At 43.8% G+C, this 27,539-nt stretch overlaps 1 protein-coding gene across 1 annotated transcript; it reads left to right on the top strand.

The window, feature by feature from the left end:
- The first annotated feature begins 2,495 nt into the window (after window positions 1-2,495).
- EXOC3L2 (exocyst complex component 3 like 2) lies at window positions 2,496-26,627 on the top strand. The gene is made up of 12 exons (XM_066581532.1): window positions 2,496-2,560; window positions 12,537-13,003; window positions 14,112-14,545; window positions 17,559-17,713; window positions 17,821-18,046; window positions 18,179-18,279; window positions 21,403-21,513; window positions 23,006-23,141; window positions 23,284-23,406; window positions 23,533-23,688; window positions 23,780-23,901; window positions 25,997-26,627. The coding sequence occupies exons 2-12, from the start codon at window positions 12,547-12,549 to the stop codon at window positions 26,295-26,297; spliced, it is 2,322 nt and encodes a 773-aa protein (XP_066437629.1). The 5' UTR covers window positions 2,496-2,560; window positions 12,537-12,546; the 3' UTR covers window positions 26,298-26,627.
- Window positions 26,628-27,539: the final 912 nt, after the last annotated feature.

Raw genomic sequence — 27,539 nt, 5'->3', positions numbered from 1 at the left:
GTCATAAATGGCTGCACATCCAAGTGGAAGAATGTATCAAGTGGGGGCTACAAGGCTACAAGGCTCTGTCCTAGGCCCAGTGTTGTTCAACAGTTTTATAAATGATCTGGAGAAGGGAATTGATGGGAAAATGATCAAATTTGCTGACGACACAAAGCTAGGAGGGATAGCTAACACTAGGGATGAGAGAGTATTCAAAAAGATCTAGAAAATCTTGCACAGTGGGCAGCGACTAACAGAATGGTATTTAACAAGCAGAAATGCAAAGTCCTGCATCTGGGCAAGAAAAATGAAGAAAGTACATACAGAATGGGAGGAATTGGGCTAAACAGCAGCACATGTGAAAAAGACTTGGGTATACTAATATATCATAGACTGAACATAGGTCAAGAATGTGATGCAGCAGCCAAAAAGGCAAACACAATATTAAGAGAAGAATAGAGTCTAGATCACGTGAGATAATTATGCCCCTCTACTCTTCCTTAGTCAGACCTCATCTGGAATACTGTGTCCAGTTCTGGGCACCCACTTTAGAAAAGACATAGACAAACTGGAGCAAGTTCAGAGAAGATTTACCAAGATGGTGATCGGTCTGTGAATCATGTCCTATGAAGAACAGTTAAAGGATCTGGGAATGTTTAGCTTGCAGAAGAGAAGGCTGAGAGGTGACTTAATAGCCGTCTACAAATATCTGAAGGGCTGTCACAGTGCAGAGGGATCAGCCCTATTCTCATTTGCACAAGGAAAGACTAGAAGCTATGGGATGAAACTGAAAGGGAGGAGACACAAATTAGATATTAGAAAAAACTTTCTGACAGTGAGGGTGATCAATGAGTGGAACAGGTTACCATGGGAGGTGGTGAGTTCTCCTTCAATGGAAGTCTTCAAACAAACGCTGGACAAATATCTGTCTGGGATGATTTAGTGAATTCTGCACTAAGCAGGGTGTTGGACCCGATGACCCTGGAGGTTCCTTTTAACTCTACCAGTCTATGAGTTAATATGTGCTCTTTCTCTGTGCAAATATGCAGGAAAATATAGCATGCTCCTATTGTGTTGTGCGAACAAAACGCATGCGCAAAATGTATTTATGTCAACAAAGCCATTGCAATCAAATAGTTCTAGTCACTACATATCGCGCTTGCAAATTTCACGTGTGTAATATGTTGCACAAATACATTTGTGTAAATCCAGCCTTTTGGCTCCTGCTTACGGGCGATTTTGTGTGCGTTTTCACACGTGCAACATCGCTTGCGCAAACTGCAGATAATAGAACCCATTGATTTCAATGAGTTCCATCACATGGAGCATTTTTGCGCCGTTGAGTTAAAAAAATACACAACATGCTCAATTTTTGCGTGCGTTTGCACAGCCGAGGCTCAATATCTGGGTGATTTTGCGATGTTGATTGCTCATACTGAGGAATAATTAGGCTACTGAGCTGGCTCAAAAATAGCGCAGGTGTCTCCCGCGCTGATGTGACTGGGCCTGGCAACACAAAAATGTACAGTAAAATGTGCGGACATGCGTGTGAAAGCAGGTGATCCGCGTTCCATTTAGAGCACAATCACGTCATCCTCTGGTGAGCGTATCTACTCATACACTCGTGTGCAGGAACCCTAAAGCCTTTGTCACACGGGTGCATTTGTGCGGCGTTTTACGTGTGCAATATTCAGTGAATAGAAACCATTGTTCGTTCGTATTTTGCATGTGCATTTCCGTTGAGCAAAAAAGTATGAAGCATTGTCTATTTTCCTGTATATTTGCGCAGGAAACTAGCACGTTGAACTAATTAGACTAATTGCCCATTGCAATCAATAGGAAAACGGTTGCGTGGCTTTTTGTGCACACAAATGCACATGATTTGCGTGCTCAAAAAGTAGAATAAAACACGGAGAGTCGCAAACAAAAATGCAATGTCCATTGTGCAGATGCACACACACATCTCTGTGACTCAGGTCTAACTGTTCATGAGGCCACAACTGTGCGGGGTATGAGATGTTGCTGCTCCCTGTGATGCCACCAGCTGGCATTGGGGTGATATTTCTGAGCTCCTGGCCCAGATGGGACCCACAGCTGCGCAATTCTCATCTTGTCAGAACCTGATCCGCAGAGTCTTCCCCTCACCATGTAGGACACGGCATACCATGTTCATAATAACCCAACTGAACTAAAGAGCGCACAGTGGAGGGTAACATGGCAGCAAGTCGTACAGATAAGATGCAAAGAGGTGAAGGGCGCATCCTGCAGTGAATTCTGGGGGCAAACGGAAAACACTCACTTTTTATGTTTGCATTTCCAAGTGTGTTTTTTGTGGCTTCACATTCCTCTCATTTCCTTACTGATATATTTAAAGATGGCGGCCACCAGGTCAAGAGACCTTGGCATTTCCTTGAGACTGGCCAAGGTTTCCTGTAGATTGGGAGGGGAAAGAGGTGACAGGAATGGGACGGGATGGGAAGGGAGATTTCCTGTCTCCATTTATATCCCGCACACTTGAGCACACGCAGGAGAGATGCAGTAGGATCAGGTCAGAACGTCGCGGGCGGGTGTCAGCCGGGTGAGTGTCTCCATACATCTTGTAGTAGTCACAGGGCCACCCACGGCTCTGGGTATAGTATGTGCAGATGTGGGCCAGGTCAGAACTGCTTCATCTCTTGTCCATCGCAGTCTTATGGTTCTTCAGGCCTTTGTGTCGTCTCTTGAGATGAAGTGGGGAAGGGGATCTACTGACATCACAAGGAGGTTAGGAAGAGAGGCCATGATCTGATGGGGCGAGGGATGACATCACACCCAGGGGTACAAGGCATTGTGGGATCAATGGGGCTATCATGGCCCTGTCTCAAAGTAACTGCAAAGCCCACGTTAATGAATACCGGTCAGGTGATAAATATAGAATATAACATAGGGTATATATAACACAGTAACACAGACGATAACACAGATATAACACAGCATGATACAGATATAATACACGGTACAACATATAGTATAAAATGGGTATAATACAGACCATAACACAGGTATGGCATAGAGTAAAACACAGGTATTATACAGGGTATCAACACAAGTTTAATAAAAAACATAGCACAGATATAATACAGAGAATAACAGATATGCAGAGCATAACATGGTATATATAACATAGTGACGCAGAGTATATATAACACAAGTATAATACAGAGCATAACACAGGGTATAAACACAGGTATAATACAGAGAATAAAATGGGATATAATAAAGAGAATAACACAGGATATAACAGAGGTGTAATGCAGGGTATAACATACAATATAACACAGGTATAATACAGAGTAAAACACAGGTATACAAAGAATAAAATGAGATATAATAAAGAGAATAACGCAGGTATAATACAGGGTATAGCATATAGTATAACACAGGTATAATACAGGGTATAGCATATAGTATAATGCAGGGTATATCATATAGTATAACACAGGTATAGTATAGAGCAGTGATGGCGAACCTTTCAGAGACCGAGTGCCCAAACTGCAACCCAAAACCAACTTATGTATCGCAAAGTGCCAACATGTCAGGGGGCGGGGCTTATCACGACATGATTTTACCCCCGTCATTCTAAAAAGGACAGGGCTGCTTAAAAATAGACCGGGTGCAGATTCTGACTGCTTTTTGGATGTGGAAAATTCTGCAGCATTTCTGCATCCAAAATCTGCACCCTGTCTATTTTGAAACAGCCCTGCCAGTTTCTGCCGCATGTAAACATACCCCAGTGGTAACAGTAGCCCTCCTAGCGATAATAGTGACACCCCCCCCCCAGTGGTAATAGTGACATACCCCAGCGGTCCCCCAGCAGTAATAATGCCCGCTTCCCCCCCAGCGGTTCCCACAGCAGTCATATTAACCCCCCAGTGGTCCACCAGCAGTCACAATGCCACCCCCAGCTGTCTGCCAGCAATAATGCCCCCCTCCCCTCAAGCGGTTCCCCCAGAAATGATAATGCGCCCCCCTCAGCGGTCCCCTCAGCAGTCATAATGCCTTCCCCCCCAGCGGTTCCCCCAGCAGTACTAATGCCTCACCCCCCAACAGTTCCCCCAGCAGTCCTAAAGTCTTCCCCCCCCCCCAGCGATTTTCCCAGCAGTCAGAATGCCCCCCTCCCCCCCCAGCGATTTTCCCAGCTGTCAGAATGACCACCCCCTCCCCCACATACGTACCCCTCCTCCTCGCGGGAGCGCCGCTCCTCTCCTGCCTGATCCCAGGTGCTCACTGAAGGCAGTGTGCTGCTGTTGGATGCCTTCTCCCCCTGCTCTTGCGGAACCAAAGTAGGAGACGTCGGGGGACGGGGGAGAAGGATCCTAGCTGCACACTGACTCACAGTGTGCGCCGGGATCAGCACAGAAAGCAGCGCTGAGTGAATGTCAGCAGGGGAGCCGCGGCCCCTGCAGGCATTCACTAAGGTTGTGAGTGGCCGATGGCGGCGCGTGCCAGCAGGGAGGGCTCTGCGTGCCGCCTCTGGCACGCGTGCCATAGGTTCGCCACCACTGGTATAGAGTATAACACGGTATATATAACACAGTGACACGGAGTATAACACTGGTATAATACAGGGTATAAACACAGGTATAATACAGAGAATAAAATGGGATATAATAAGGAAAATTGCACAGGCTAAAAGGGCTCCTTCACACCAGTGAGAAAATTACGCGATTTTCGAGTGGTGCGAGAGTGCGTGAAAATGCAGAATTATGGAACCTATGTTTGTCAATGATTTGATTCCCATTTGCAATTTTTTCTGTCCTGCGATGTTGTGGGATTTGAAAATCACTGCCTGCCCTATCTTTCTGTGTTTTGCTTTTTGTATGGCTCATGTTTCCCTATGGAGCCTCTGTTTTATCAGATTGTAACGCACGAACTTGCAATGTGTTTTTAACAGAAACTCCTATTGACTATCGCACGATAAAATCATGGGTGGCAGCAATGCGATGCGAGATTATTCTCAGAAAAAAGCATCGCTTTCACTCAAAAATCACCTGAACATAACTGTGATTTTGCCGTGATTTTCTCGCAGCGATAGGAGCCCTAACACAGGTAAAATACAGGGTGTAACATATACTGTTACTGTGTTATATATACCCTGTGTTATACTCTGTATTATACCCGTGTTCTACTATATAACACAAGTATAATACAGAACATAACACAGGTATGACACAGGTGTAATACAGGGTATAAACACGGATATAACACAGGTATAATACAGGGTATAAACACAGGTATAATATAGAGCATAACACAGTATATATAACACAGTGACACACAGTGTAACACAGAGCATAACAGGGGTATAATACAGGGTATAAACACAGATATAACACTCGGTATATATAACACAGTAACAGAGTACAACACAAGTATAATACAGAACATAACACAGGTATAATACAGAGTATAACACAAGTATAATACAGAGAATAATATGGGATATAATACAGAAAATAAGATGGGGGATAATACAAGGTATAATAGGTATAAAACAAGGTATAACATATAGTATACCACAGGTATAATACAGGTTGTAAACACAGGTATAATACAGACTATAAAACAGAGTATAATGCAGAGTACAATGATATAATACAGGGTATAGCACAGTTTATAAAGGTATAGGGTGGACCATGGAACAGTAGGCCAGCATCACAATCTTATAAAAGAATAATCTGTCTGTTACACATAGCAACCAATCACAGTACAGCTTTAATTTTGCCTCAGAAGTATAAGAAATGAAAGCTATGCTGGGATTGGTGCTGTGGGCAATGGACAGAATTTCTTTTAGATCATTTTCATAAGACCGCGGTGCTGGCCTGCTTTTTGGTAGCTCATCTGCTGAGTATAAGATAGGGTATAATACAGAATGTAATGTAGGGTAGATGCCATAACACAGGTATAATGCAGGTAAAGAGCATGTAATAAAACAATATATGAAATATGATGCTGACCACAATGAAGGGCATATATAATAAAGGATAGAATGTAGGGTATAAGGCAAGGGCTACTGGGCATCCTTGGCCAAGACAGGCGTCCTGCAACCTTACAGTCTCAATGACGTCAATGGGGTCGCACAGCCGTAACTGCAACCCATAGGTCACAAAAAATCCACTGAGAATGGATTTTTGCAATCTCCGGGTCACGATCGTAACACCGTGGCCCCATTCACTTCAATGGGATTGCAAAATCACAGGAATACACAGTGATCTTTAGTCAGGCAACCGTGTAGCCCTCGCCTTATAGAGGGGATAACAAAAGAAAGAATACAAGGTATAATATGCTACTTATTGCAGAATATAATCTAGGGTATAAAGCAGTGTATAATACATGATATAAGCTATACATCCTCTATATAGTGATATGAAACAAGCTGGTATAGCCTTGGTAACTCCTGTATATAATTATACTAGCTGATATACCCGGCTTCGCCCGAGTTAATTTGGTACTGGTGTTTATCTGGTGTTCACATGGAAAATCTTATGAAGTCGTGGTTACTTTAGAGATACTGAGGAAAAACATATGTTCACCATTTTGCATAGTTCTCTGCGTTACCCAGGAATCACCACGTGGAGGTAACCATGCGACGTTTCCTTCATATAAAATGACATCAGGAAGTGAGAGAATTAGATTACGTACATAAAATTTGGACACTAATTCTTTTGCGCTTAGAATTGAATAATCGAGTTGGGACCCATTAGCTTTTCCTATTTATGACATAATCAATGCTTGTGCCAAATTTCATGTTTCTATGACATTGGGAAGTGAGAGATTTGGATTATGTACGTAAAATTTGGACGCTAATTCTTTTGCACATAGAATTGAATAATGGAGTTGGGACCCATTAGCTTTTCCTATTTATGACATAATCAATGCTCGTGCCAAATTTCCCGTTTCTATGACACCGGAAAATGAGAAAATTACATACCGCACGTAAAATTTGGACGCTAATTCTTTTGCGCATAGAATTGAATAATGGAGTTGGGACCCATTCGCTATTCCTATTTATGACATAATCAATGCTCGTGCCAAATTTCCCGTTTCTATGACACCGGAAAGTGAGAAAATTACATTCTGCACGTAAAATTTGGACGCTAATACTTTTGCGCATAGAATTGAATAATCGAGTTGGGACCCATTAGCTTTTACTATTTATGACATAATCAATGCTCGTGCCAAATTTCCCGTTTCTATGACACCGGAAAGTGAGAAAATTACATTCCGCACGTAAAATTTGGACGCTAATTCTTTTGCGCATAGAATTGAATAATGGAGTTGGGACCCATTAGCGTTTCCTATTTATGACATAATCAATGCTCGTGCCAATTTTCCCGTTTCTATGACACCGGAAAGTGAGAAAATTACATTCCGCACGTAAAATTTCGACGCCAATTCTTTTGCGCTAGAATTGAATAATCGAGTTGGGACCCATTCGCTTTTCCTATTTATGACATAATCAATGCTTGTGCCAAATTTCCTGTTTCTATGACACTGGAAAGTAAAGAAATTACATTCCGCACGTAAAATTTCGACGCCAATTCTTTTGCGCTAGAATTGAATAATGGAGTTGGGACCTATTAACTTTTCCTATTTATGACATAATCAATGCTCGTGCCAAATTTCATGTTTCTATGACACCAGAAAGTGAGAAAATTAGATTCCGTATGTAAAATTTGGACGCTAATTCTTTTGCGCATAGAATTGAATAATCGAGTTGGGACCCATTAGCTTTTCCTACTTATGACATAACCAATGCTCGTGCCAAATTTCCCGTTTCTATGACACCAGAAAGTGAGAAAATTACATTCTGCACATAAAAATTTCGACGCCAATTCTTTTGCGCTAGAATTGAATAATTGAGTTGGGACCCATTCGCTTTTCCTATTTATGACATAATCAATGCTCGTGCCAAATTTCACGTTTCTATGACACCGGAAAGTGAGAAAATTACATTCCGCACGTAAAATTTGGACGCTAATTCTTTTGCGCATAGAATTGAATAATCGAGTTGGGACCCATTCGCTTTTCCTATTTATGACATAATCAATGCTCGTGCCAAATTTCCCGTTTCTATGACACCGGAAAGTGAGAAAATTACATTCTGCACGTAAAATTTGGACGCTAATACTTTTGCGCATAGAATTGAATAATCGAGTTGGGACCCATTAGCTTTTCCTATTTATGACATAATCAATGCTCGTGCCAATTTTCCCGTTTCTATGACACCGGAAAGTGAGAAAATTACATTCCGCACGTAAAATTTCGACGCCAATTCTTTTACGCTAGAATTGAATAATCGAGTTGGGACCCATTCGCTTTTCCTATTTATGACATAATCAATGCTCATGCCAAATTTCCCGTTTCTATGACACCGGCAAGTGAGAAAATTACATTCCGCACGTAAAATTTGGACGCTAATTCTTTTGCGCATAGAATTGAATAATCGAGTTGGAACCCATTAGCTTTTACTATTTATGACATAATCAATGCTTGTGCCAAATTTCCTGTTTCTATGACACTGGAAAGTAAAGAAATTACATTCCGCACGTAAAATTTCGACGCCAATTCTTTTGCGCTAGAATTGAATAATGGCGTTGGGACCTATTAACTTTTCCTATTTATGACATAGTCAATGCTCATGCCAAATTTCACGTTTCTATGACACCGGAAAGTGAGAAAATTACATTCCGCACGTAAAATTTGGACGCTAATTCTTTTGCGCATAGAATTGAATAATCGAGTTGGGACCCATTAGCTTTTCCTTTTTATGACATAATCAATGCCCGTGCCAAATTTCACGTTTCTATGACATTGGGAAGTGAGAGATTTAGATTATGTACGTTAAATTTCGACGCCAATTCTTTAGCGCTAGAATTGAATAATCGAGTTGCGACCCAATTTCTTTTCCTATTTTGGAGATAATCTATGCTTGCGCCAAATTTCATGTTTCTACGACATCGGGAAGTTGGAGAACTTTTGGCGAGTCAGTGAGTGAGTCAGTCAGTCAGTCAGTCAGTCAGTCAGTCAGTCAGTGAGGGCTTTCAGCTTTATATATATAGATATGTACAGCTGGTATAAGTTATACATCTCCCTGTAAATAGTGATATGGACCATGCTGGTATAACCTGGGTATCTTCCTATATAATTATATATGTACAACTGGTATAAATTATATATCCTGTATATAGTGATATGGAGCATACTGGTATAACCTGGGCATTGGTATATAATTATATATGTACAGCTGGTATTAATTACATCTTGTATACTGTAGTATGGACAATGCTGGTATAACCTGGGTATCGTCTGTACATATATACAGCTGGCAAATAATATGTCTCCCTGCATATAGTGATATGGGCCATGCTGGTATAACTTGGATATATTCTGCATATAATTATATATGTAGAGCTGGCATAAGTTATAAATCTCCTGTATATAGGAATATGGATCATGCTGGAATACCTCCTGTATATAATTATATATGCACAGTTGGTATAAGTATTACATCTCCTGTATATAGTGAATGGAGCATGATAGTATAACCTGGGTAACTCCTTTATATAATGATATATGTACAGCTGGTATAGGCTGTGCATCCTGTTTATAGTGATATGGAGCATTCTGGTATAACCTAGGTATCTCCTCTATATAATTATATACACTACCGTTCAAAAGTTTGGGGTCACATTGAAATGTCCTTATTTTTGAAGGAAAAGCACTGTACTTTTCAATGAAGAAAACTTTAAACTAGTCCTAACTTTAAACAAATGCACTCTATACATTGCTAATGTGGTAAATGACTATTCTAGCTGCAAATGTCTGGTTTTTTGTGCAATATCTACAAAGGTGTATAGAGGCCCATTTCCAGCAACTATCACTCCAGTGTTCTAATGGTACAATGTGTTTGCTCATTGGCTCAGAAGGCTAATTGATGGTTAGAAAACCCTTGTGTAATCATGTTCACACATCTGAAAACAGTCTAGCTCGTTACAGAAGCTACAAAACTGACCTTCCTGTGAGCAGATTGAGTTTCTGGAGCATCACATTTGTGGGGTCAATTAAACGCTCAAAATGGCCAGAAAAAGAGAACTTTCATCTGAAACTCGACAGTCTATTCTTGTTCTTAGAAATGAAGGCTATTCCATGCGAGAAATTGCTAAGAAATTGAAGATTTCCTACAACGGTGTGTACTACTCCCTTCAGAGGACAGCACAAACAGGCTCTAACCAGAGTAGAAAAAGAAGTGGGAGGCCGCGTTGCACAACTAAGCAAGAAGATAAGCACATTAGAGTCTCTAGTTTGAGAAACAGACGCCTCACAGGTACCCAACTGGCATCTTCATTAAATAGTACCCGCAAAACACCAGTGTCAACATCTACAGTGAAGAGGTGGCTGCGGGATTTTGGGCTTCAGGGCAGAGTGGCAAAGAAAAAGCCATATCTGAGACTGGCCAATAAAAGAAAAAGATTAAGATGGGCAAAAGAACACAGACATTGGACAGAGGAAGACTGGAAAAAAGTGTTGTGGACGGATGAATCCAAGTTTGAGGTGTTTGGATCACAAAGAAGAACGTTTGTGAGACGCAGAGCAAATGAAAAAATGCTGGAAGAATGCCTGACGCCATCTGTTAAGCATGGTGGAGGTAATGTGATGGTCTGGAGTTGCTTTGGTGCTGGTAAGGTGGGAGATTTGTACAGGGTAAAAGGGATTCTGAATAAGGAAGGCTATCACTCCATTTTGCAACGCCATGCCATACCCAGTGGACAGCGCTTGATTGGAACCAATTTCATCCTACAACAGGACAATGACCCTAAACACACCTCCAAATTGTGCAAGAACTATTTACAGCAGAAGCAGGCAGCTGGTATTCTATCGGTAATGGAGTGGCCAGCGCAGTCACCAGATCTGAACCCCATTGAGCTGTTGTGGGAGCAGCTTGACCGTATGGTACGCCAGAAGTGCCCATCCAACCAATCCAACTTGTGGGAGATGCTTCTAGAAGCGTGGGGTGCAATTTCACAAGCTTACCTCAACAAATTAACAGCTAGAATGTCAAAGGTGTGCAATGCTGTAATTGCTGCAAAAGGAGGATTCTTTGACGAAAGCAAAGTTTGATGTAAAAACAATGTTATTTCAAATACAAATCATTATTTCTAACCTTGTCAATGTCTTGACTCTATTTTCTATTCATTTCACAACGCATGGTGGTGAATAAGTGTGACTTTTCATGGAAAACACAAAATTGTTTGGGTGACCCCAAACTTTTGAACGGTAGTGTATATACAGCTGATATGTTATATATCCTGTATATAGCGACATGGAGCATGCTTGTATAACCTCAGCATTGTTATATAATTATATATGTACAACTAGTATAACATAAGCATGTTTTAAGTATAGTGATATCAGCACTATAAGGCTGGGTTCACACAGGGCAGATTTGCTGCGGAACTTTGCTGCGGCAAATCCACCTGCGGCCACTAATCCTGGGTTTAGCCAGCCATGTGAACAAGATTTGTCAAAAATTTCGTCCACACGGGGCAGACAATCTGTCATGGCAAAGCCAGCGATTTTTTTTTTCCGTTGTGGCTTCGCTCCTCTCTATGGGAGAGCTGGCCGCAACGGAAAAGCATGCGGCAAAGCCAAGTGCTGCGGGGTTTGAAGCTGCACTTATCCCTCAGAAAACTCCCAGTTTTTCGCTGCGGCAGAACCATAAGACTTCCGTGGTGAAACCGACCCGTGGGAACGCAGCATAACAATTGGATCAGGGTTGGTTCTACATGATAGTTAGGGCTCCTACCCACTAGCGGTTTTTTAATGGAAATGTCGATGGGATTTTCTAATGTTAAAGTCGCATCGCACAAAAATCGCAAGTTTGTGCTTTGCAGTTTTTGTGCGATGCAATTTTAAAATTAGAAAGTCCCATTTACATTTGCATTAAATAACGCAGTGATATTGCAGCGTCAAAAAACGCTAGTGGGTAGGAGCCCTTATAGAATATGAAGTTTTAGGAGTAATGACATTAAGAGGGGGGTGGAACCCTCATATATTGTACCTTATGGAAAGCACAAATGGGGCCACATAGATTTCAACTACCCCTACAGCAGAGAATTGGATTATCTGCTGGTTATTATGGAATGATTACACATAGAACATTCCAGTATTTCTCTCTGTTCCTTGTATCTTTTGCATCTTCGCTGTTGAGTCTTGTGTTGTTTCCCCTCAGTCTTCCCTTTTCTCTTTCGTTTTGGCCATTTCTGATGTCGCTGCCATCTTTCTACCCCTCAGTCCCGGGTCTCCTCTCGGTTTTGCCCGACACTCATGGCCTTTCTACATTTACAGCTGCCCCTGTAACTGTACAACTGTTTCAGGTTCATTGGCACGAAAGTGTACCCATGCGGTATTTAGATATTGGATCTTACTCATCACTAACACGGCTCCCTTCTCATGGTGATCATAAGTTTTTCCTTTGTGATTCACAGTCATTGATGTTATTTCTGTTTCTTCAGAACTGAGACCATGCCAGTCACTGCACCCAATCCATTTGATGAGAACACCCCCTTGGACCGTCCAGCCCCTGAGGGAGGCAACCCATTCCTTGACGATGAAGGCGAAGGTAAGAGGGAACCTTTAGGATCAGATGCAAAGCGTCGAGGAACACTTGAAAAAATTGCTGGACTTTCACCATTCTGGAAAAGTGGGAAAGGTCTTCTAGGTGTGAGAGGAGTTCCTGAGAAACGACGAGGGAGGAGGAAATCGGAAGATGTCAGTCTCTTGTCTCTTGGCCGCAAAAAGGACAATGGAGATGAAGAAGGTGGTGGTCCTGGTGGAGGAGTGAAGCGTCTCTCCTTTCTATGGCTTGGTGGTAGTGGAGGAAACATGGGGAATCGGTCTCGGAGAGAATCTATGGTGGAAGTGGTTCCTGAACGGAATGAGGTGATCCGAGAAGCAGAGAAACCCCGAGAGCCGCTCTCTGGTGAGTCAACATTTGAAATGTGGCCCCTGATATTAGTGATGAGGAAAAAGGGGCCACTGCTCATGATGTCTTGGATGAAACATTAGGACGATGCAGGGATTTTGAGACACATTTTGCGCCTTTTTTTTAATAGTAAGATATTTTGGTTGTATGTGGCTAGATATGTCGCTGGGTCTCCATCTACAGAGACCACCCGGCTGCTCCTCTCCGCTGTGGACCTTACATGGAAGAAGTCACAGGCCAGTAACTGTCACTTCCAGGAAAGGCCTGGACTCCGAGTCTTCCACTTTCTTTATTGTCCTATATTTAGGACAATATATAGTCTATATGTATAGGATATATATCATTTGGTTCCGTACCAAAGAGTGGTCTGTGTTCTTTTGTTGCCATTTTATCTACATGACTTTATATAAGTCTTCCGTAAATTTTTAGATGATGTTCACTCAAACATTCACCATGAAGGCACCGCCCCACATGCCCCCTCAGTTATAATGCTCTTACTCGGTAATAATGCCCTACATGCCCCCTTCAGTAATAATGCTCCTGCATGCTCGCCCGCTTCCTCAATAATGCCCTCTTTTACGTAGTAAAATTTAAAAAATAGCCTATACACAACCCTTTTGCTTCCTTTGCTGCTTCGGCCCACACCAGTCTGGTTTCCTGCTCACTTCCAGGTAGTGCAATCACATGATCGCTGCAGCCAATCACTGGCCTGAGGACTAGTATGGCTCAGGCCAGTGATTGGCCACAGTGATCACATACTAGATGGGACATGTATAGGCTGTTTTTTATTTTACTCCATTCGCAGCCACCCCTGCAGGACATGTCTCTATTCTCCTGGGATGGGATGAGAGACCCCAAACCTGGGACAGTTGAGGGGACATGCTATACTGGCTAATACTGAGGGAAGTGGTACTGTGCCAGGGTAGGAGGTAAGACGTTTTACCCAATGCATCAGTACATCAACATGACATACCAATACACTAACATGACACATTAATACACCAATATGCCAACATAGTGCATTAATACAATACATCAATACAACAAATCAGTAAACCAACACAAGAGCCTCTAATTGCCTGATCTGACTTTTTCCTCCATTCAGTTCTGGAGATCCTACAGCTCATCCAGCACCGGGAGCTGCGGTCAGCCGACCAGCACATTATAGAGCTGGAAGTCGAATGTGATGGGGAGCTGAGTTCTGTGAGCCTGAAGAGTCCGGGTCGACAGGCCAAAGATGTGACCCTATTGTATGAGGCGCTGATGAAGGAGATGTGGGCTGTGGTGGAGGAGTCTCTCAACAACAAGGGGAAGCATCTAAAACTGAATGAAGTTATCGGCGTCATCCAACAGGAGGAGGGTCGGGTAAATCCTCCTGGCAACAAGAACATGAGGGCCCATTGGGTTGAGGCCGTGCAGAGGAGTGTGACACAGAGGCTAAAGAACAACCTAGAAGGCAAAATGGGCTCTCTGCCATCTCAGGCCGACAGGGTGAAGAGAATTGTGGTGGAAGACCTCACCTCCGTGAAGAACTACTTGGTAAGTGGATGAATATAGTTGTCCATTTTTGTGAATCTGCCGACCCAGGTGGATGAGCCAACATGGATGAATCTACTGCTCCATGTTGATGAATCTACTAGCCCACATGGATTAATCCACTGGCCCAAATGGATAAATCTACCAGTCCAAGATGACGAATCTACTCGTCCAAGTGGATTAATGTACCTGTCTATGTTCACGAATCTACTAGCCCACGTGGATTAATCTACTGTCCCATGTGGATGAAGTTACTAGCCAATGTTGAGGAATCTACTGGCCCATGTGGATGAACCTAATGGCCCATGTGAATGCATTTAATAGAGTCTCTTTAATCCACATAAACTATCGCCTACTTTTAGCCCTATAAACTAAGTTTATGGGCTTAAATTAGGTGACCTGTGCAGTCTTGGGATGTAAATTTTATATTTACCTTCCCTGTCGTTTCCCCAGTATGAGCATGGAAGGACACCGCTCAATGCATAAATAGTCCATCCGTTCTAATTTTATAATAGACAGACTACTTAGCAGCACCAGCTTTCAGCGCTCACACTGGGGGAACAATGGGGAGGGTAGTATAGCACTTACATCCCTGGACTCCTTGGGTAACCTACTTTCAGCCCATATGCTTAATTTATAGGGCTAAAAGTAGGTGACAGATTCCCTTTAATCTACTGGCCCATGTGGATGAATCTACCAGTCTATGCACTGGCGTAACTATAGGGGATGCGGTTGCACCTGGGTCCAGGAGCCTTAGGGGGCCCATAATGCCCAGTACTATGAATAGAGCATTATAGTTGGGGGCCCTGTTACAGGTTTTGCATTGGGGCCCAGGAGCTTCAAGTTACGCCTCTGCATTAAGGGGTTAAGAGAAGTTGGGGAGCCCCAAGATAAACTTTTGTACCCGGGCCCATGAGCCTTTAGCTACACCCCTGACATGTGATGAATTTACTGGCCCAAGTAGATTAATTTACTGGCCCATGTGGATAAATATACTGGCCAATGTGAATGCATCTATTAGAGTGTCTTTAAACTACATGGGCTATCACCTACTTTTAGCTCTATAAATTAAATTTATGGGCTGAATATAGGTGAGAGTGGAGTCCGGGATTGTAAGTTTTACATTACATCCCCTGTGTCAGTGCTAAAAGATTATGCTAAGTGTATTGACTGGCACACTAAGTAGTCCGCTCATTCTAATTTTACGAGGGGCTGCTGATAAGTCTTTGGCTTTACCCAGAAAGAAACGCGATAGGAAGATGAAACTTTACATTTATTCCACATACTCTCCCCTGATGTCAACACACTTCTTACATCGGTATTTCAAATTCTGTAAGCCTTGCAAAAAGAAGGATTTCGGTTGTGCCTCAAACCAGTCATCCGTAGCAGCCATGGCATCAGAAATGGTGTGAAATTTGGTACCCTTGAGGTGTTTCTTCAGGTTTGGAAACAGATGATAGTCGGAGGGAGCTAGATCTGGTGAATAAGGGGGGTGGTCCACCAGCTGGAAGCCTAGCTCCACCAGTTTTGCAGTGGTCGCTTGGGCAGTGTTACCGGAGGCATTGTCTTGCAGGAACAAGATTACTTTGGACAGCTTGCCGCGCCTTTTGGCCTTCAGAGCTGCCTTCAATTGGTCCAAAAGTTCAATGTTATACCTTGCATTGATGGTGGAACCATTTTGAAGGTAGTCCACTAGCAGCACGCCCTCCTTATCCCAGAACACAGACGCCATCATCTTAGTGGCTGATTTTTGCACCCTGAACTTCTTTGGGCGAGGAGAACCACTGTGCCTCCACTTTTTTGACTGCTCCTTGGTTTCACGGTCATACAAATAAATCCAGGTCTCATACATAGTGATCAGTCGATCCAGGAAGTTCTTATCAGTCCGGAAACGCTGACAAATGGACCGGGAAGTTTTCAGTCGCATGCTTTTCTGATCTGTTGTCAAACATTTGGGGACCCACTTTGCAGATAGCTTCTTCATGTTCAAATGTTCACGGATAATGACACAAACACGTTCACCAGAAATCCCCATGATGTCTGCTGTTCCTTTAGCTGAAATTCGCTGATTCTCCAGTATGAGGTTGTGCACAGCACCGATGATCTCCGGAACAACAACATCTCCCGGTCGTCCAGGACGTTCCTCATCATTGGTGCTGAAGTGGCTCGTTTTAAATTTGGCAACCCAGTTCTTAACTGTAGAATATGAAGGCCATCGATCCCCCAATGTCTGCGACATCTCACCATAATTATCCTTCGTGGACTTTCCTTGCAGAAACAAGAATTTTAACACTCCTCTGCTCTCATTTGCTGTGAATATCGCCTTAGACTCCGCCATTTTGTTTTCCTGTGTGCCTAGATCACTGTTGCCATAAGCTACAAACACAAAATTTTGAAAACCTATATTAGACACATAAGGCTTTCATGTGATGTAACATTTGTTACCATAGAAACAAAAAAAGAACACAAAGCCAAAGACTTATCAGCAGCCCCTCGTAGGCCAGACTACTTAGCAGCGCCACTCAATGCACTACAGTGACAGCTTTCAGCGCTCACACTGGGGGAACAATGGGGAAGGTAAGTATAATATATCCCAGGGATATGTGTCCCTACTTTCAGCCCATAAGCTTAACCTATAGGGCTAACAGTAGGTGACAGATTTCCTTTAATCTACTGGTCCATGTGGATGAATCAATGGGGCATTGTGATGAATCACTAGCCCATGCTGATGAATGTACTGGCTCATGTTGATGAAGTCCTCTGCCCACATAGATAAATGTACTAGTCCAGGTGAACAAATGTACCTGTCCGGGATATACACAGGGAGAGGTCCCGCTGTACCAATGACTGTTCTGTGGATGAACACAAGGCTGTCACCACTCCACCATTGTTATGGTCTCACTTGTACAGTAAATTTGGATCTAATGGCAGCAGGGAATGAGAAGTCAGATACAGAGGCGCCCCTGCATCCTCCTCTTCACCTGTAACTCAGATCAGCTGTTTGATGTTTCCTCAGGTCTGTTCATATCCGAGGGACTTTGAGGTTTTCTGGATTTACCTTTCTGCCTACCACCAAGGAATATCCGAGTGGCTCAGTGCAGCCGCTCAGCGTGATCTGGAGACCAATGACATCTACTTCATTCTAGACTGGAACAGTAACGTCTACTGCAGGTGAGGGGAAACGTAGATGATGTTGGGGTCTACACGGAGTGAATATGATGGATATGGGGGGTTAATGACATATTGGTATCAGCAGTGATTGTGGCCTCTCTATACAGGGACATCCTTTCCAGACCAGAGATCTCACCACTCGTTAATCCTTATGAGTTGGGTCCCCTGTTGACCAGTGACACACGGACCATGCTGGAGCAGCAGTATGTCAGCCTCGTACAGCAACGCGTTTCCCACAGACTGGAGGAGGAACTGAAGGTGGAACAAGATCGCTGGGGCCAGATGATGAGGAATGAGGATCTCCTCTCAGGCTTCAACGGGAGGGTCATCCAGGTAAATCCGCAGTTGCTGACTACAGACTCTTCTATTCTCCATTCCCTGACCGATGCCCATTGTAGGACTGCTGTCCATCCTCTATTTTCTGACCTCTGTCTGTTCTCTGACCTCTGTTCCTCTTCTCATTAGATCATGAAGCCACACATTGACCGAGCGCCGCTAATCAGTGAAGGTTTCGGGATTATGTTGGCTCTGTCCTGCCTTTGCTGCTTCTCTGATTTTCTGCACAGGTAATACCCGAATGCTACCTGTATACCGTACCTGCCTGTAAAAAGCCTGATGCGTGAGGCTGTTGTGAGCTCTGGAGGCCACACAAGACCTCTGCTCCTTGGAGTCCAGATATTCTGCACATTGACTATACAAAGTAGATATTCATAGAGTTGAAATCCATGTAACTCGTGATTAATCATCACTGTCAAAGGTTTATAACCATAAATCACAGGTCACGATTAGAGTTGAGCGAACGTACTCTTCCGAGCTTGATGCTCGTTTGACTATTAGTATACTCGATGGTGCTCGCTACTCGAGCGAGCATCACGCCATGTTCGACCCCGTCTCAGTTTTGGCCCCTCCCCGCCGCTGACGTTTCAGATTTGACCCCTCCCCACTGCGCACATCAACGGTAGTTTGTGGCTTGGCGGAGGAGAGAGAGAGAGAAAAACGAATAACGAGGACCAGAGCATTTTGGTGCTCGCTCATCTCTAGTCACGATGTCACTATATCAGTCACTTGCATGGATCACAGTCATTATTTACAGGTCTTGATCATAGGTTACAGTCACTATTTACCTGTCCCAACATCAGTCATAATTGTAGTTCACAGCTCACCATCATAAGTTTCAATCATTATTGGAGGGTTGCAAACACTGATCACAGCTGTTATTGGAGATTGAGGGTACAGGCCATCTGGATGGGGCTGGCAGTAGGGGCAACAGTCCAAGTGGCATAGGTACATCCAGGGATGCTCTAGTAGGGCAAACATCTGATCCCAGGCTCCCCAGTATATGGAACATACAGTAGTAATGTCGCGCATGGTGGTGCACGACACACGTGACAAGATACGAGGCGGGCAACGGAGTTACAAAAATAGTAATTTTTTATTTTAAACAAACAATTGGAAAAAAAAACAATGTTATGCAAACTAAGAGGAAGTTTAAGAATCAAATAACTTTCACAGTAACCATATGCAATTCTATCACTAAGAAGGACGCTCGCTATTCTATACTCCTGGAAAATAACAATACGCGTATGGTAAAATTCACAATGTAACAATGTACAATACTTGTCAACAAGTAACTCACGATACACACACAGTAACTTGAGTCCAAACACTAGTCCGCAGATAACCAAACTGCAGGGTTTTCCCCACATAATCCCTGACACCAGAACACTCCTCTGGTTGTCACAGTATCTGAAATGCTTACTTAAGCTTTATGTGCAATTTTGTGCCCAGCCTTATCCGGGCCCCACTCCAATCACAGTTTAGTCTTATCTGGTAGAAATTTAATACCTCATGCACATGAATTTAGTACTCAAGTCCTCTCTAGTGCACAGCATGCCTGCTGGTAAGCAAGCTCGTGCTCACTAACGTGCACACTTGTGTTTACTGAGGCCAGCCTCACTTACGAAACATTCTGCGACCAAGAGTCCTGGTGCTCCAGATGACGCCTCTATCTGTTCCCTCGTAAGTTTCAGGACCTTGCTGGGAAAATGGGACTTCCTTCTGCAGTGTCTAGTAAGTTCCAGGACCTTTCTCTGCACTGTGTAAGTGTGGCAGCACTTCCACCTTACAGTGAAGTGATCGGTCGTGCTGGATGAGATTACATGACAACTTTAATAAACAGGCTAACTTCTGGGTAGCAGTGATTCTGGAGCATGATGAGGCAGCAAAGTTGTAAGCACCCAGAAACCATGTTAACTTCCTGGTTCCATGTGGCATGTTTTTAATCTAGTTGACTAGTGGGGTTTGTAGCATATTACCCTCCACAGCATTACTTCCTACAGCATCCAGAAGACCAGCGTTGCAAATTATACCACCCTTCTGACTATGTCTACAGCCCACGAACCTCTCCTACTTATATCAACTCCTCCTACTCTTGCAATACTTTTTTGGTTACCAGCCATCACAACTCCATTCCTCACTGTGGACTTAAAAGGCCAGTATCCAATAATAAAATATGCTAGCAAAAGCAAATAAAAGAAACACTCTGCTTGGTAATAGGGGCTTACCACCTTTACACCATTAATCACAGCTCACATATATAAGTCAGTCATGAGCACATGATTTGGGTGATCTGTCACAATTAGGGTCCTCTGTTAAGTATTTGGTGCAGCAGATTCTTAGAATTTTTTCATGGCCATTTTATAATAAAGAAAGGCATGAAGTCTGGGGCCCCATCACAGGTCATGATCAAGGGTCATAGATCACAGTCATTCTGAGGTTATGGGTCATTGTTGCAAGTCACAGTTATTCGGTGGTTATAGGTCATGGTCAAAGGTCACAGCCATTCTGCGGTTACAGGTCACGGTCGCAGGCCACAGTCATTTTAAGGTTATGGGTCAGGGTCACAGGTCACAGTCATTCTGAGGTTATGGATCAGGGTCACAGGTCACAGTCAGTCTGAGGTTATGGATCAGGGTTGCAGGTCACAGTCATTCTGAGGTTATGGATCAGGGTTGTAGGTCACAATCACTCTGAGGTTATGGGTCATAGTCGCAAGTCACAGTCATTCTGAGGTTGCAGGTCACGGTTGCAGGTCACAAGCATTCTGGCGTTACAGGTCATGGTCACAGTGATTTGATGTTATGGATCATGGTCGTAGGTCACAGTTATTCTGAGGTTATGGATCAAGGTTGTAGGTCACAATCATTCTGAGGTTATGGGTCATAGTGCAAATCACAATCATTCTGTAGTTACAGGTCACGGTCGCAGGTCACAGTCATTCTGAAGCTATGGTTAATGGTCACAGTCATTTGATTTTATGGGTCATGGTCACAGGTCACATTCATTCTGAGGCTACTGGTCATGGTCGCAGGTCACAGTCATTTTGATGTTATGGGTCAAAGTTGCAGGTCACAGTCATTCTGAGGTTACAGGTCATGGTTGCAGGTCACAGTCATTCTGATGTTATGGCTCAGGGTTGCAGGTCACAGTCATTCTGAGGTTAAAGGTCATGGTCATAGGTCACAATCATTCTGAGGCTACAGGTCATGTTTGCAGGTCCTCTTCATTCTGAGGTTGCGGATCATGGTTGCTGGTCACAGTCATTCTGAGGTTACAGGTCACAGTCATAGTTCACACACAATTTATGCAGAGGGCTCCATTTCATATATTTCTTTTCTGTATTCAACCAGATTCCACAAGGCCATAGAAAGATTTTACTTGGAGCAGGAAGGGCTAAAAGAGATGACAGAGGCCTTCATCTACCGCATCATCAGTGTTGTCAACTGCTGTCCCCCGTTCCGGTGAGTGACCCGCCCACTTTCTGTTACTCGGATGTACATACACTAACTAAGAGCAAAGGAGAAGATCCACTAAGAAAATGACCTGCGTATATGGAACACATAGACAATGTACACAACAGCTCCACCTAATGACAGAAAGAGCAGACCACAGCATATCACCAATATAGACAATATACAGCATAGCTCCACCTAATGGCAGGAGGAGCAGATCACAGCAAATCAACAATATAGACAGTGTACAGCACAGAGCCACCTAATGACAGGAGGAGCAGATCACAGCAAATCACCAATATAGACAATGTACAGCACAGAGCCACCTAATGACAGGAGGAGCAGATCACAGCATATCACCAATATAGACAATATACAGCACAGCTCCACCTAATGACAGGAGGAGCAGATCATAGCAAATCAACAATATAGACAATGTACAGCACAGATCCATCTAATGACAGGAGGAGTAGATCACAGCAAATCATCCATATAGACAATGTACAGCACAGCTCCACCTAATGACAGGAGGAGCAGATCACAGCATATCACCAATATAGACAACATACAGCACAGCACCACCTAATGGCAGGAGGAGCAGATCACAGCAAATCAACAATATAGACAATGTACAGCACAGAGCCACCTAATGACAGGAGGAGCAGATCACAGCAAATCAACAATATAGACAATGTACAGCACAGCTCCACCTAATGCAGGAGGAGCAGATCACAGCATATCATCAATATAGACAATATACAGCACAGCTCCACCTAATGGCAGGAGGAGCAGATCACAGTAAATCTACAATATAGACAATGCATAGCACAGAGCCACCTAATGACAGGAGGAGCAGATCACAGCAAATCATCAATATAGACAATGTACAGCACAGCTCCACCTAATGACAGGAAGAGCAGATCACAGCAAATCAACAATATAGACAATGTACAGAACAGCGCCACCTAATGATAGGAGGAAAGATTACAATTAGAGATGAGTGAGCACGCTCGGTTAAGGCATTTACTCGAGTGAGCATCGCTATTTTCGAGTAACTGCATACTCTTCCAAGAAAATTCGGGGGACCAGCGGGAGGAGAAGGGGGGAGTGAGAGAGATCTCTCCCCCCCGCTCACCCACGCTGGTCCCCCGAATTTTCTTGGACGAGTATGCAGTTACTCGAAAATAGCGATGCTCACTCGAGTAATTGCCTTAACCGAGCGTGCTCACTCATCTCTAATTACAAATCAATACATAATATCATCAATACACTGTAGACAATGTACAGTACAGCGCCACCTAATGGTATGAGGAACAGATTACAGCTAAAAATTTATGGAAATAACAGAAAACCTTTTCCTATCCCCTGAGACTTTTCTGTGTATAATCCAAATTTTCTATAAAGTTTGTTTCTGATTGACTAAATAGATATAATTTGTTTTTTCATTTTATATGAATACATGAAATGTTGCAGCATCTAAGTTTCTAAACTTCATCCTTAGGGAATTCGCCAGTCGCATGTCGCAGCTTGCTAAAGGAGACGGAGTGGATCTTCTGAGCCAAGCAGAGGGATCGCTGGACCGGATCACGACTTTTGCCACTCGGACCCTGTCTGAGCTGATTCTGCACGACATAAAGGTACAGCGTTGCAATGTCTTTGACTTAGCCGCCATCGTGTTTGGGCTCTAGGTTAAACATCCTCTTCTGTTTCTCGTAAACGCTCTCTCAGTCATTATGTCCGGTTCAATGGTCTCTCTTTTTGTAATCCAACATACAAAAGCCATTTTCTAAGAAGCTCCTGGGCCGGCGATGGCTGAACAATTCAGATGCATGCGATGGGATTGTGTCTGTCTTGGGGGAACGAACTGCTGCCCTGCGCAAACTAAGCCAAGGACCTTACCAGGTAGGTGCCCTCAGGGGTAATTAATGTGCACATGTCCCTACAGGTGAATGTTTTCACAACTCCACAATGTCATTGGACTCTTAGAGACAATGCAAGGGATTGATGATGTTTTGTGCTTCTCTCCAGGCTGCAATATCAGAGCTTCATCGCAGGATTTTGTTGGAGTTGGTTCGCCCTCTCATACAAGGCAAAATATCCTGCACCACGTCAAAAACCAGAAGGAAAGTGGCCTCCAAGCTGAGAGAAGAGTCTAAGCAGCTGGGGCAGATCTTCAGCAGGTTGGTAAGTGATGATTTCTGCCAAAATGAGCTGGAGCACCCAGAGGTCCTCATTATGATAGTGCCAAAGACTGGATCATGTCTTCTTTTCTTAGGAATCTCCCCAAGCTTCTCTGGATCAGGTTGTCCCTCGTCTTACTGAGATCCTTGTCCTAGAAGATACAGCGTCTATCCAGATGGAAGTGGGGATGCTGGTGTCCGACTTCCCGGATTTCAGGTCAGTGGACAATCCTGATAGCTTCATTAGGCTATGTTCACATGGAATGCATACACAACATGTTTTTACGATTGCAGGAAAATGAATGAGACTTTAACCAATCTTATCCAAATTCTGTTGAAAAACTCTCCAGAAATTGACAAGCAGTGTGGAGGTTAAATCCACATCATCAGGGGTGTAACTAGAAGAGGCTGGGCCCCGCTCAAGCATTATCAATGGCCGTATAGTGGTAGATACTAACTCAGCCCTCTGCAGACCATATAAGTGATTACAGTACCATTATATCCAGTGATCACAGGTGACGTCTTCTCTGATAGAGTATCCAATGAAAAGTAGTCAGTAGCACAAACTTTTTTCAGCTGTAATCAGCGAGGCAGATATGCAGAGCTCATAAGATTGTGAACCAACAATCCAGAGACAGTCCAATATAGAAAGATAAGAGCAGCAAAGACTGGTGCAGTAGCAAAAAGATCCTTTATTACTTTGCGACAAGTAAAAGCAACAACGTTTCGACTCACTTGGAGTCTTTGTCAAAGACTCCTAGTGAGATGAAACGTTGTTGCTTTTACTTGTCGCAGCGGAATAAAGGACTTTTTTGATACTGCACCAATCTTTGCTGCCCTTATCTATCTTTATGGTCCTCTCTGGTAGAGTCATTTACCTTTCCAATCTATTCCTTCTAGCTCTATGTCTCTGCAGAATTTGCTGTATTTAACTCCTTGCTTTTCCAGCACCCTCCCTACATTTCTCATCTCCCCATCCATAGTACCCAAATAGTAATAATGCTCCCCATAGTGCCCCGCACAATAATAGCATCCTACCTTTTATCCCTCTGTAGGCCACACACAATCAGTGCTGCTTTTACTGCCCTACACACAGTAAAAGTGCCTCCTTGTCGTCCTGATTAGTAATAATGCCTCCTTAAGCCCCCACTCAGTACTTATGGTATAACAGTACCATTAGGCCAGGCTCACATGACGTACGTTTGCCACATGTTACATGGGCTCTGTACACCCTTGTGATACACGGTAACTCGCAGACAATCCATTACATTGGCTTACGCAGTTCTAATCACATTAGCGCATCGGAATTGCGTAATATGCGAACGCAAAAAACTATGCAGCATGTTCTTTATGGGCACATATATACGTGCGCCCATATGCAATCACATTGCGTATGGGTGGCGTGTATATGTGGAGTCGTATACAGAGATGTACTACGCATGACAGCATGTGTGAGCTACTCTGTCATGTGCATTACAATTTCGCTGCCATATGCGGCAGTTCGCAGGGTCACGGACGGCTCCATAGCTGTAAAACGCTTCGGAACCCACGCAGCGTTTAATGCTTATGGCCGTGTGAGCCCCGCCTTTTGCTGTAAAATAAAAAAGGACCGTATACTAAGCTCTGACCCCCACAGCTTTGCTTTTCTCATCATTTTGTTCTCACCTTAACTCCCAGCAGCCAGTTACATGCTTAGATGTGCATGACTGCTGCAGCCAATCCCCGGCTTTACATGGCTGAGACCCGAAAGTGGCTGCAGCGGTCACATGCCATCACTTCCCAGGAGCAAGGTAAGACCAGGGCGTCAGGGCCAGCAAAGCTGCGGGGGGGTCAGAGGTCGTTTTTGTTTTATTGTATTCACCCACTATTAATCACAGTCTCATGGGGGTCCGGACCTGGCAGCCTGGGCTCCCCTGAGAGTGGGCACCGTAGCAGCCATTATAGCAGCACTTACACCCCTGCACCGCATGTCAATTTATGCTGCAGATTTCACCCTTTTCAATTAAATCTGCAGCAGAATATGCGGCAAAATGCACTTATAAGACACTTAGATTTTGCTGAGAATCCACAAATTCTACAACAAATCCACAGCTGCAAATTATGTTTCATGTGGATTCAACGTTCGGGTGCGGTGAATGAATGTGGTGACTGGATTACTAAGAACTTTCCCTCTATCTGTTCTCTCTTATGCCCTTCTCCTGCCCTCCATTATCCCATCTCGGTGGTTGACCATTCTGTGTTCTTCTAAGTGCTACGGAATAAGTTGGCGCTGTACAAATAACAAGTCCTTTTCCCTTCCCTTCTTCCCTCAGGAAGCGTCATCTGTCTTCTCTACTGGATGTCCGTGGCTTGTGGGACCCAAGCTGCAGGCAGCAGATTTTGGGGGTCCTCCATGACTTAGAAGGCGCAGATGCTTTACCTCCTTGCCGCAGCGCTCCAGGCTTCTTCTCTGACATTGGCATAACCCACGACACCCGCTGTATAAATATCAATCTCTCCAGGGCATCCCAATTTGGTCGCAGGACTTTGAGTCGGTTCAGTCATCGAGGAAGAAACATTTCAAGCCCTTCAGGTGATGGTTCAGGTAATGGAGAAGAAGATACGCAGCTCTAAATGCCCCCAGCTCTGTATTGTCGGGGTTATGGATAATAAGGCAGCGAACAGCAAGTAAATCATAGACGGTTTCTGGGCTGCAGATACGAGAGTGAAGGATATAAGACCTCTACCCGTGGATATGACATCATCAGGTTTCACTATGGGGGTGGCAGAGGCCACTTCCGCTCCCTTACCTCCCAGCAGATCGGCCACTATCCGTAGGGTCATTGCTTGAGGGACCCACCAAACTCTTCTCTGGAGTTTGATAAGACTGAAGTTTCTGGCAGACACCCTTCATGTATATTTAGAACATATTCTGATGATTCAATGATAATAAAGATTAATTTAACAGTAGATAACGGCCTTGTTATTTCGCACAACGCATAAAATGTCCAACAAGTAGTGATATGAAGATGACTGATCAGCCTGTGCTAACATAGCATTACATCGTGGGTCACCCGTGGCCTGCCGATGCTTTCCATAACTCCCAGTCATCCCAGATTTGGAGGGACAGTTATGTTTTTGGGGTTGTACCGGCATCCAGGGAGGAATGAGACACGTTCTGCGGAGGCGGGCAAGAATAGAATAAAATAAATAAAGCCTATGCTCAACCCCGTTACTCGGTCCACACTACTCCAGTCCCCCGCTTACTTCTGTATAGCATGATCATGTGCGGTCCATGATCGCTGCAACCAGTTACTGGCCACAGATATGCCAATGCTGAGACTGAGGTTTGGTCGCAGTGATCACATGATCACACTACCCAGAAGAGAGAGAGAAACTGGAACAATATGGACTGAGGAATGAGGCGAGGGAAAGAGAGGATTATAAGCTGTTTTCTTTGCTTTACTACGTAAAAGGGGCCATTTTTACTGAGGGGGGTATGTGGGGCATTACTGAGGGGGTATTACTACTTTATCACTAGGGGTGCTATTCATATGAGGAGTCACCAATGGGCACTACTACTGTAAGGAGTCACCAATGGGCACTACTACTATGAGGGGACATGCAGGGCGTGGCTTAGTGTAAAAGGGGCATGGCCTGACAGACAAAAATATTGGTGCTGCATGCTTCTGTAGTCCACAAGATGCATGCAGCTTTGCAAGGGGACCGCTGGGGAACACCGAGGAACATAAGTATAAGAGTCATATTCCCGGATTCACCTCCTGTGAGCCCTTAATATTTGTTCATAGTATCCATAGGAGCTGACGGACTCCCTTTATGGTGGCTCTTTATGATGGCCATACGTATGACTAAAGC

The sequence above is a fragment of the Eleutherodactylus coqui genome, chromosome 10 (genome assembly GCF_035609145.1).
Source record: "Eleutherodactylus coqui strain aEleCoq1 chromosome 10, aEleCoq1.hap1, whole genome shotgun sequence".
NCBI classification, from domain to species: domain Eukaryota; kingdom Metazoa; phylum Chordata; class Amphibia; order Anura; family Eleutherodactylidae; genus Eleutherodactylus; species Eleutherodactylus coqui.
The sequence above is the reverse complement of the archived record's forward strand: the minus strand, read 5'-3'. Positions and strand labels throughout refer to the sequence as shown.

Excerpts from the sequence above, each read along its gene's own strand:
- EXOC3L2 (XM_066581532.1), top strand. The coding sequence starts at position 12,547 with ATGCCAGTCACTGCACCCAATCCATTTGATGAGAACACCCCCTTGGAC. Across the intron at positions 14,546-17,558 it reads CCTCCGTGAAGAACTACTTG|GTCTGTTCATATCCGAGGGA; the intron begins GTAAGTGGATGA and ends ATGTTTCCTCAG. Across the intron at positions 23,407-23,532 it reads TAAGCCAAGGACCTTACCAG|GCTGCAATATCAGAGCTTCA; the intron begins GTAGGTGCCCTC and ends GCTTCTCTCCAG.